This window comes from Nicotiana tomentosiformis, chromosome 9, assembly GCF_000390325.3.
Source record: "Nicotiana tomentosiformis chromosome 9, ASM39032v3, whole genome shotgun sequence".
Classification (NCBI taxonomy): Eukaryota; Viridiplantae; Streptophyta; class Magnoliopsida; order Solanales; family Solanaceae; genus Nicotiana; species Nicotiana tomentosiformis.
In genome coordinates, this window is record NC_090820.1 from 32,548,524 (window position 1) to 32,560,466 (window position 11,943).

The window sequence follows — 11,943 nt, forward strand, 5'->3', positions numbered from 1 at the left end:
CGTTATGTTAGATTTTCTCTACCTCTTTTTCACCTATTGGTTCACTTTACGAGTAAATAACATTTCATACACCTGAGGCAGCTTATCTGCCTCTGTTACAGCCAAACTGATTCGGAGCTTTTTTTATTTATTTTAAACCTCTTCGTAGTACTACATTTGGGAGGGATAGGGAAGGGAGACCCTAAAAATTAAGGGTAAATACTTATCCGCACCTAGTGTTTGCACCAAACTAACTGAACATATCATGGTTAAGTTTTTATATTCTAAAAACTGCTATAATCTGTTTAATGATGCTCTTTCTGAAATATCTTCACTAATATATTTTTAGTTAGTGACAACAAATTGAAATGAAGGTGCAAAATTTCTTAGTTGAAAGCAGGTTCAACCCCAAAGGAAACCAACATGCCAAACTGTTGCATAGGTCACTCAGCAAGTCAGAAGAAATGGTGGCGAGATATTCAGTTTGAACCTTAAAGCTGCTAATTCAAAATATACAGTATTTCGTTTAACGGGACACGGTATGATACTCACACCCCCTTTCTATAAAAGCCAAAACGCAAGACTCTGAAATCCATACAGATGGGAACTACAACAGAACACAAGGTGTAAGAATGGAATTACAAGGGACATCCTAAACCATATCCACCAAGTTCCTCCATTCAAAGAACACATAAAGTGGTGAAAGTCCGATATCTTACCCACTTCTCCTGTGTCAAACTCTAGAAACCCCATAAAACACATGATTAACATGTTGCCACAATGCAACCCCCCATTTATCCCCCAACTCTGGCTCCACATATTGCACCATTAAGCTGCTTTCCCTCTTTTTAGCATTTTTTCCTTCAACCGCTACAGCTGAAACATCCAAGTTCACATTGAATAAGAATGGATTAAAGGACACTTGCTTCAACTCTGAGTATGGATGACCAAGGGCGTAATAATGATGCAATTGTAGTACCTCGGGTTTTGCATCATGACACCCAAAACCTACATTCCTAGAAACATACGCTGTTGCACAAATCATTCATTCATCCCATCAAAACTACTACCCCTTGCACTTTGTCTTCTTTTTGTCCCTCCAATTTTCGCCCCATACTTTTGCTTCAGCAACTGCACGTTCCCTGTCTAGATCACGATTCCTCGGGGTTTCTCTAGTTCTACCTGCACTGACAGGGCTGTTTTTTTGAGAATCCGGACGTTCTGATTCATCCAAACCCCACTTACGACCAGATCCACCGCTAGTTGCAATTTTCCTCAACTCTATCCCAGTATTGAAATCCCTCGCAGAATCTCTTTTCCTCGAATCAGGAGAATTCCTCTGGATGGAAGGAGAACCATGGTGAGCACTGCTATGTTCATCAGGGCTATCTACTCCATCAGCGGAGTGTAGTCTATCCTCCCTGCTCCTTGGAGTGGATGAACCAACACGGTTACTTTGTGCACCAACTGCATTAGGGTCATAAGTTTGAGAGGCTAAATATGATAAAGCCGTCACAACATCCCCTATTAAAGGTCTAGTAGATGCTTGTTCTTGCAAGCACATTGCTGCTACAGCCAGTGCTTGGTATAATCCTCGCATTGGGTAACGGCCTTGCAATAGTGGATCTGCCATTTTCGGGAACTTTCTCCGATCCTTGAAAAGCGGTCGAGCCTGCAAACACGTTTCTCAATGCATTAAAAAGGGCAAAAAGAATACTCTGCCTTCCAAAGTTGTAAAAATAACTAAAGGAAATACAGATCTTCCACACATTATATGTCAAGGAAATCGAAGAAACAGAGGGGACACATCATAATGACCAAATACAATGGCAGAGAGGAGGGCATACCCAGGCAACAAGATTATGCTCCCCATGAGACCGTGCGTTATCAATTGCTTTGCGTCCTGTAATCAGCTCAAGGAAGACGACCCCAAAACTGTAAACATCAGATTTCAATGTGAGTTGACCGGTCATTGCATATTCCGGAGCACAGTAGCCATATGTGCCCATCACACGTGTAGACACATGAGTCTTGTCGCCAACAGGGCCCAGTTTAGCAAGACCAAAATCTGATAATTTAGGGTGGTATCCTTCATCAAGAAGTATGTTGGAAGATTTTAAGTCTCGATATATTACAGGAGGGTTGGCTTTGTCATGCAGATATTCTAAACCCTTTGCTGCACCAGCTGCAATCTTCATCCTTGTATTCCAGTCCAATGGTTCTTTATCAGGTGGAAGATCTGCATATGGACTCCAAAGAGGGGATTAGGTGCCATTTTGCATAATTTGCATTGTTACTATTACAAGAGAGAAGTAGCAACACAACACAAAACAGCCAACAACATTAAAGACCACTTCAACTTTAGACAATGAAAACTTTTATCTAAATATACCAGAAATAATGCAGAGATTCTACTTGTAGAAAGGAAGTATTAATTAAGAGCACTCTGTCGAGCATCCCTACAAACTTTATGTCACTGCTTCAAGCACCGCTTATTGTCACAGGTAAACTGGAAAGTTCCAAGAGAAAACACTTTATGGGTTTAGCAAATGCGAATAGGAAGTTCCACTCAATCAGTCGGGAGGATGTTACATCTACAAAGAAAGAGATCTCTGAGTTTTCAACAAGGCCTTATTAGGAAAATGACTATGGAGATTCGGGATTGAGGAGCACACTCCAGCCTCTATGTAGGTAGATGATATATGGAATTATTGAAGGAGGATGGAGGACTAGAAATATCACACTTTCTTTGAGTGCAGACTTTGGAGGAATATTACTAAAGGAAGGGAAGACTACACAGGAAACAAAACCTTCAAGATATGGAATGGAAGTAGAATCAGCTTTGGGAGTTGCAGTTGATGTGGAGGAGAGAAGTTGAGACTCAAATTCCGGTACGTTCACAGTATCTCAAACAAGGAGGAGAGGACAATACAACAGATTCACATGTTACAAGAGGAGGATTTCATTAGGCAATATGGGTCCAAAGGAACCTTAGGGACGGGGAAATGGCTGCATCTCAAGATCTAGTTGAATTACTTTACAAGCAGAGTACATCTCATGTTACTCAGGGCTCATGGAGGTGGAGGGTGGGAAGAGACAGCTTGTTTTCATTTTTCAGTAAAAGTCCTATTATCCTACGCTCTTGGTGAGGGAGCCAAGTTTCCCACACTTATTTGTTTGGATTCCAAGACACCAAGAAAGGTGCTTTTTACTTGGTTGGCAACGAGTGGAACAACTGGTGCTTCATGTGAAAATGTTTAGGTGAGGATGTGGACCACCTCAGGGGCGGACACGCTCGTTGAACAAAGCGGTGTCACGCGACACCGCTTCATCGAAATTTTTTATGAACATGAGTAATAATACTATGCGGAAATAGATTGAAAAAAATGACACCACTTGACAAAGATTGTCACTTGGCACGCTAGTCAAGCACCTGCTTTTTCACTTAGAGGTTGGAGGTCCGTACCTTAATTCGAACATATTTTGACAACCAGTAGAAAGAGCCTCTATTTGTTAAAAATTATGGTTAAGTAGAATTGAACTCTAGACCTCTTCTAGCTTAAGACTCAACAAAACCAATGCGCGAAGGCTATTCCTTATTTAGGTAAAAATGTGATAAGTAATATTATTTTATCTTTCTTCCATGAATATCGACACCGCTTACAAAAATTCCTGCATATATCCCTGGTCACCTCCTCTAAACTCGATTGTGATGTGAGATCATGAGATGGTTCCTGCTGCAACTTGGCAATGCCAAGAACAGTGAAGCAAGCACTTTCCAACCGGAAATTTAGCAGAAGGAAGAAAAATCGAAAAGCTTGGAGTGTTGCCCACTAGCACTTATGTGCCTCTTATGAAAGGAAAGAAATAGGATTTCAAGGGATAGAGAACTCTTGTGTACATTAGAAGAATAGCCTCTCAATTCTAATTTCTTCTCGGTGCACCCATGAGGTTCCACTTCGTATAGAAGATTGGTTGTCGTTCCTACAGAATCATATTACGTTGTAGATTCTCTAGTTTGTGTTAGAATGTGTGTATAGCGGAGATTTTCCCATTATTTATGAAACTATTTTCCTTATCACCAAAAAAAATGCTTCTGAGCGAGCATATATCCACACACTTTTACAACTCAAGTATATCGGATCTTAGAGTATTTTTATATTTCCCAATATCGAAGTGGTTAAATCTACTTTTCATGCAGCATATAACTCTGATTGAAATAGGAGTTATCCAGGAAAGTGACTGAGACTCCTTTTTGATTACCTTAAGTTTCCAATATTTGGACTATGGCATATTTCTTTCGTTTTGAGAACGCTAACAGTTAGGACTATGGCATATTGTGACAATATGAACTAAAATGACAATAAACATTCAGACTTAAAGCGCGAAATGATCAAATAAAGGCAGCTCAATACATTATACATTGGTCCATCTGTACAAAAGTCATAAATGTGCCAATTTGGAAAAGAACTTAGTTGGTCCATCTGTATAAAAGTCATAAATGTGCCAATTTGGAAAAGAACTTAGTTGGAAACCACATTGCTTTTCCCCTGGTTTAAGAAAACCCAAATCATGATCTTTTTGCTCAAATATCTTGATGAATAATAGAATGCACTAGGACGTAATCAGCCTTCAAAAGTGCAACCTCGTTATGCCACTATATTAGATTTCAGAACCAAACCTTTGATAAAGATATACACGGCCTTCCACTGCTAAGAGGGATAATCTCTTAATCCTTGTTCACTAAGATGAACAGGAAGTAGAGAAGAGAAATGAGTGAAAGACAGGCAAGTGTTGAACCCTAGATAGTAGATACGCTACATGCACACCTTTATGCAGAGTATGCAAAGAACTGAAGCCTGGGACCTCGAGAATAAGGTAAAGATTTTTTTTACTCTAATTACTTACAACTCACCGAGTTACTCCCCAAATGCTTCCCTCCAACCATTACTATCATAACATCTTAGGAATTTTTTTTTGGTAAATAAAACTACTTTTATTACCAATTGAGAAGTTACAGCTCAAAGAAAAAAGAGAAATAGAGACATGCTGGACATCCACAGTATGCAGAACTATATCTCACCACATAACGCAGAACAACATTTCTAACTAGGATAGAAGTTCAATCTATTTAATCTACTGCCCAGTTTTGTATTCATCCTTCCTCTCACAAATACTTCTTGAATAATCATCTTGATGAAAGCTTCTACTGGCCTTCTTTTGTTCTGGAAGTTTATTAATTATATATTTGGGGAAATTATAGAAAACAGTTTACGTCAGACGCAGTTACCCTTGCTCATCTGAAAAAAATTCTGACATCAGAATGTTGAAAGAAATAAAAGTAAAATCACATATTTTTACTGCTCTCCAATCGATTTTGGCATTTAACCCTTCTTCCAGAAGAGAGAGAGTGGGAAGAGGTTGCCTAATCCAATACACATTAGTCCAGCTGAGGTACTCTGTCCACCAGTCTCCTCCTCCTTTTCCCGCTCAAGTAGTATCCAATCATCAATTCCATCAGCTCCTGCCGTCCCAACGTTTATTACATTCTTTCTCCATTGCACATCTAAGATCTACGGTAGATCCATAGTCCTTGATCTCTAGCTGTAGCCTGCCTAAACTACTTACTGCAACCTCAGTAACATCCTCTGCGTCCTTTTCACTATTAATATTTTGCTTAAGTCCCACATGCGTCGAAAAATAAGTTGCCGTGGTGTTGAAGACTTACTAGTAGCAGTAGGCTATCATCATTTGACAGAGGCTTGGCAGCAAAGTTGCACTTAGAGTTCCTTGTCCCTCTCACTCTCACCTAAACCCACAACATTGCTAGAGAATATTTTGCAAGCTTGCTCTGGTGTTATTGTAGTGAATTTCCAGCTCCGGTAAACAGTAAAGCTGTTAATCTCCCCCCCCCCCCCCTTTCTTTTCTTTTTCTTTTTTGGAAAGGCAAGTAATAAGGTGGTTAAAGGTTCCTCTTTTTTTAATAGGTTAAGGCAGAGTCAGATCTTACATGTTTCTTTTTCTCTTCTTCAAAGAATCTTATATACTGATGTAAAATCAGTTGTTCAAATAGTACTCTACGTTAACATGATTTCAGCTATCAAATTTTAAATTTTATAAAAAAATAATATCCAGTTATCATTTTTTCCAAAAAAGAGCACCCAATAACCACAACAATGCACAAATCATAGGAATTCACTGCGTATAGGATGATTCAGCTCAAGTAACTAAGGATATGCAATATCACCAGCTCAAAAGAACAGCTATATGTAACACAGTAACAGATATAATTGCTGAATATAATTAAATAATGACCGCTATGCTAGTGCTAGCTATTGCAATGCTAACACCTGTTACCATAGTAAGCGACAAAGCCAAACAGAACTTCTAAGTATACTCCATTAACTTCTGTTATAATTTTCACAACATGCAAGAACAACCTCTTCAACCAAAGAATACATTTCTAAACAATAAAGATTAATCACTGCTCGTAGACGTCTAAACACCATATTATTATTGCACAATCACCTAAGCCATGTCTTTGCACAGCCAACTGTTCCAGTAACTGAGCATAGTCCGATGTTGGTGCAATAGCCAACTCTTATGGGAACCACAATTCCATGTGATACTCTAATGTTGCTACAATTAGATTGCGCGCTCTACCATATCTATAAGTAAACTGTACGACTGTCATCAGCTTTATCCATATTGCAACGCCTTCATTGGAATGTTTATGTATAAAATAGAAGACCCAAAAAGAAAGAGTGGGGATGCCACAAAAACAAGGACACAAACAGAAGCAGAAACAGAAAAAGAAAGCCACAACATAACACAAGCAGCATCTCATCTAATTACATTTGTTGTGTTACACTTGCTTCGATTTGGTCAGTTAATACTTGAAATGCTCCACTACATTTTTTTTTGAAAAGGAAAATGCTCCACTACATGTTCATATCATGCTTAATTGATGTAATCATTCAGCAAAAATTAGAACTTGGTATAGTGTTACTTAAACCTATATTCAGATATGAGTCTTTCACAAGCACTTTGGACATGTGTTTCAAAAAAAAAAAAAACACTTTGGACATGAACGGGAATAGTCTAACCCATTCCAAGACCCAAGTCATCACGTATTCATGTGTTTTTTTTGTTTTTTTTTTTATACTTTTAATAGGGTGAAAGGGAGCCTTGGCCCAATGGTAAAAGTAGTTGCCGTGTAACCAGGGGGTCACCGGGGGTCACCAGGTCAAGCCGTGGAAACAGCCACCTGGAAAAATGCAAAGGTAAGGCCGAGCACAATAGATCCAATGTCGTTCGACCTTTTTCATACCCCACAAAAAGCAGGAGCTTAGTGGACCGGGATGCCCTTTTTTATAGGAAGAAGGGCAGGGTTCTAGACAGTAGCTAGTTCATGATAAAACAAATTATAATGACACTGTGCAAATCACTATATAAATTGCAGTAAACGTTCTAACCATGTAAGTGATCCTCCAGAGAACCCAATGGCATAAACTCGTAAACAAGGAGGCGTTGGTCCCCATCTGCACAATAACCAATCAGGTTGACGAGATTTGGATGATGTAGAAGGCTAAGCATCAGAACCTCCACCAGAAACTCCCTATTCCCTTGAAGACCATTGCGGTCAAGCTGTTTAACAGCAACCACCTGCAAATGAACCATTCCGATATAACGAATAGTGGAATAGTAAGTCAGTGCAAAATTGGAGATACTGGCACTCCTATGCTAACATTTGCTAAACTAACATAGAGATTGCTAATGATTTGCTTTTGCACTATGGAATATTGTTATCAAATAATAACTACCTGTCCTGTACTTTCCAGCCGACCTTTGTAAACACGTCCAAAACCACCTTCACCAAGCAAACACTCTGGCCTAAAATTCTTTGTTGCTGCAGCAAGCTCACGAAACGTGAACGTCTGTGCAGCTATATGTGCTGTTGGTCCATCTTTTGGAATGGCTGGATCTTTCTTAGGATCATGACTGCCGCAAGACTTTGATTTATCTGTTAATGAAAAATAAACATCAAGCCAATACCAAAAAGAATTAGAAGATAAAAGAAACAAGTCAACTTGTGAGTGTTCCGTTGACATTTAAGTTTTAGAAGAAAAATAAAATATAAATTGAACATTATGCTGCATTAATTATGAAGCCCCACCGAGCTTTCAGGCGCTGCTACATTTTAAGAATCCAAATTCCTAAACAGAGTCATCAGAATAGGCCAGTCCTAAACACATTCACACTCAAAGCATTCTCATTGGCAGCCTGTTCAGCTAGTATATGTGTTCTTCGTTATCAACAGGAGGTAGACCATCAAGAAACTGTCATATCATGGATCCTTCCATTTAGTAATTCATGATTTCTCCAAGTTAAAGTTCCTTGTTACATGTTTCACCTAATCAAGACCCCCCCCCCCCCCAAAAAAAAAAAAAAAAACCACCCACCCAAGGAGCAAAAATGGCTCCTTTTCATCGAATGTGCTTGTCAGAATCTATTTTCTTTTAGTATAGAGATACTTCTGACTAATTCAAACAATTTAATAGAGCAAAAGAATTAGTAAACAATTAGAACAATTGACAGATCTCTCAAATGTCCATCAGCATTACTTAAGAATAAACAAGAAAAACAAATTAAAAAGAAACAAATTCATTTCATGAAAGAGCCAGTCAAATCTGTAACAACCCTTTCTAAAATACCACAAACACCATCAGAAAAACTCAGATCAAGTCTATAAAAGAAAACCCACACTCAAAGTAGAACTAAAAAACTAAAATTCAACATAACAAAAAGCAAACAGAACAGAAATAAAGAAGCAAAATCAAATACACACCTGAATTAACTTTGCTCAAATGGATAGATTGAGCAGCAGAACCATCCTTAAAAGACTCCTTTTTTACAACTTCTTTAACAACATTTCCACTTTCCTTGTTTGATGATCTAAAGCAAGGAAAACACCCACCCATAATCAAATCCACACAACAAATCAAACAAAACCCTCCAAAAAACAAAACTTCACTTCACAAAATTCTATAAAGAATCAATCTTTTTTACTTGTGACTTCACCATCTGATTTTTTTCACTTTTTCAAGAAAACCCCATTTCATTGTAAAAAAAATCCACAAAAACAAAAGAACCCACTTCACAAAATTCTATATATAATCAAGATTTGTACTTATGCCTTCATCATTTGATGTATTCTTTCACTTTTTCAAGAAAACCCCATTTCATAAAAATCCCAACTTTACACTCTCTTGAATTTTGCTATAGATATTCTTCAGCCATGAGCCACTTATCAGTGACCCAAATGAGCTCAAAGAACAAAGATTCAACAGCTTCCCATTTCAGACAAAGTAGATCAACAAATCGAAGAAACTGATGGTTAAAGAAAAGGCAAAGAAACAAAGGCAAAATTTTTATTTGGTTTTATTATAAAAATTGGTTTTTTATGGTTAGATATATTGTGTGAATATATAAGGAAATAAAAATTAATTTTAGAGAGGGTTATGGTAAAAACAAACAAAAATTGATTAGGTGAATCTTTATCTTGTTTAACATGATCTTCTTGGAATTGTTATCCTATTCACCTAAGGGCTTAAATGGGACAATGGATGAAATTTGGGGGCTTAAATGACAATATGAATTACTTATTTTATATATTTATGTAGAGGGGTAATTGCTTTTGTTGTTAGGTGACAAAAGTTGACGTAATTTTTGGAAATACTTTATTTAATATTTGTCCATTTTTGTCCTTTATGTTGTTGTATTTACTACTTACTTTCCTCTTTTATAGACCAAGCTCTATCCTTGTCTTTTTATAAAAAATTGCAAATGGAAGCAAAACACAGTTTATTCTTGTAGTTTAGATATAAAAATTAACTTTTGTTCACAAATATTGTCTGTACTAATGTCAATTTAGATAAAATCTCTAAGAATTTCAAGTTGTTTAAAATATTTTTTGTTTTAATGACATATTTCATTATACCATAAAGGTTGGGTTAGATGACTAGAATCCTCCACCATTAAAAAGAGGTTTTAGGTCTTCGCCCTAAGAATAAAAATAATCCCGGTAGGAAATACTTTCCTCTTTTGAGCCTTATGCATTACAAATTCGAATTAGTCAATGCCTCAATAGAAGTATCAAACACCTGATCTGCAATAAAAAAAAATATTTCACTATGTTATTAATACTATCTGAGAATATAAATATAAGGTTGAAACTTCTCCAATTGAGTTTAATGACATTCTAGACATGACCTTTTATATTTTCGTGTTATTATGTGAGCCAATATTATTCAAATTATTTTTTAAATTTCAAAATTGTGAAAACTCTAATCTAAAAGATCTTATCAAATCTTGTTGGCTGAAGAATTACCATATTTCTGTTTTATCAGATCATTCCATGTCCAATTTCAGTATCGCGAACCTGAATCATAATTGTCTAGTTGACATTTTCCTATCAATTATGTGTGAAAAAAATCTGTAAAAAAATCTATTTTAACTAAAAAGGAATAAGATTATGGGTGTGTTTGGTACGAAGGAAAATATTTTTCGAAAAATATTTTTTAATTTTTTCATGTTTGATTGGTTTAAATGTTTTGAAAAATATTTTCTCATGAATTAAAGGAAAATATTTTCTCTTCTATCAAGAGAGGGGAAAATATTTTCCAAAACACTTTTTCAACCTCCCTGCCCCATTCCCATCCCTACCAACCCCCGCCAACCCACCCCGCACACTACCGACCCCACCCCCGCCCACCCTACCCCCAACCCCCCGCCCACTCTCACTCTCACCCCTACCCTAAATAAAAATATTATTAATAAAACTTTCTTTTTTATGTTATAGATAGATTGTTTTTTTCATTTTAACAAAAAAATACTTTCTCTTCATGATGAATAAAAAGTATTTTCTTTCATTTCAATAAAATGATGAAGTAAAAAGTATTTTATTTCATTTCAACAAAAAGAGTATTTTCTTTTCATGATGTAGAAAAAGTTTTTTCTTTCATTTCAACAAAATGAGTATTTTCTTTTCATGATGTAGAAAAAGTATTTTTTTTTATTTCAACAAAGTATTTTTTTTTATTTCAACAAAATGAGTATTTTTTTCATGATGTAGAAAAAGTATTTTATTTTATTTCAATAAAATAGGTACTTTATTTTCATGTTGCAGAAAGACTACTTTTTTTCAACTAAAAAAGAGTATTTTCTTTTTAGCTATGACGCACAAATTTTAACGTTATTTTTGCGTAAAATAGTAAAGCATCACATTAGTTTCTTTGGTTTTGTGTGAATTTTTAGAAGAATAATTAAATTCTTGAAGAAAATAGTGTCCTGAAAACGTTGGGTATTGGATGGGAGAGCAAGAAAATATGTGGACTTGGGAGAAGGGGATGAGGAGAGTGCCATAAAAAATATTTTCTATTCTCTAACCAAACAACTAGAAAATATTTTTCAGAAAAAGTTTTTCACTCACCAACCAAATAAGGGAAAATAAGTGATAAAACCACTCATTTTTCATGAAAACATTTTCCTTCGTACCAAACACAACCTAAATATATTTTAAAAAAAAAAAAAAAAAGCGGGGCCCAATTGAAATGTGTCTTCCACACTTGCGATAGACATTCTTTAACTCATGTACGAATTAATTAAAAAAAACCCTTTTTCAGTTCTAAGATTTGCAAAAAAGATTGCTGTAGTGATGACGTCATACTTGATCAGACGTCTGAGATTGCTATTAAATTATTTATGCTAGTACAAAGAAATTGGAGTTTTTCGATGTCACCCATGAAGGTACAAAGTAACAGGAAAACTAAGAGAAAAAAACTACATAACAGAGAAATAATTACACTCTACAGCGTAAATACTTAATCGTATTAGATGTTTATATCAAACCAATAAATATAAGATATATATCTTTATATATATATTTTTTAATACTAAATCATA

The 11,943-nt window shown here is 36.1% G+C and overlaps 1 protein-coding gene across 1 annotated transcript; it reads right to left on the reverse strand.

Annotated features, from left to right (window-relative positions):
• Positions 1-457: 457 nt before the first annotated feature.
• Positions 458-9,516, reverse strand: LOC104101148 (serine/threonine-protein kinase PBL27). The gene is made up of 5 exons (XM_009608566.4): positions 8,828-9,516; positions 7,803-8,002; positions 7,455-7,644; positions 1,827-2,218; positions 458-1,651 (listed from the first exon to the last, which is right to left on the reverse strand). Exons 1-5 carry the CDS (start codon positions 8,958-8,960, stop codon positions 1,046-1,048), a joined length of 1,521 nt encoding a protein of 506 aa, XP_009606861.1. The 5' UTR covers positions 8,961-9,516; the 3' UTR covers positions 458-1,045.
• Positions 9,517-11,943: the final 2,427 nt, after the last annotated feature.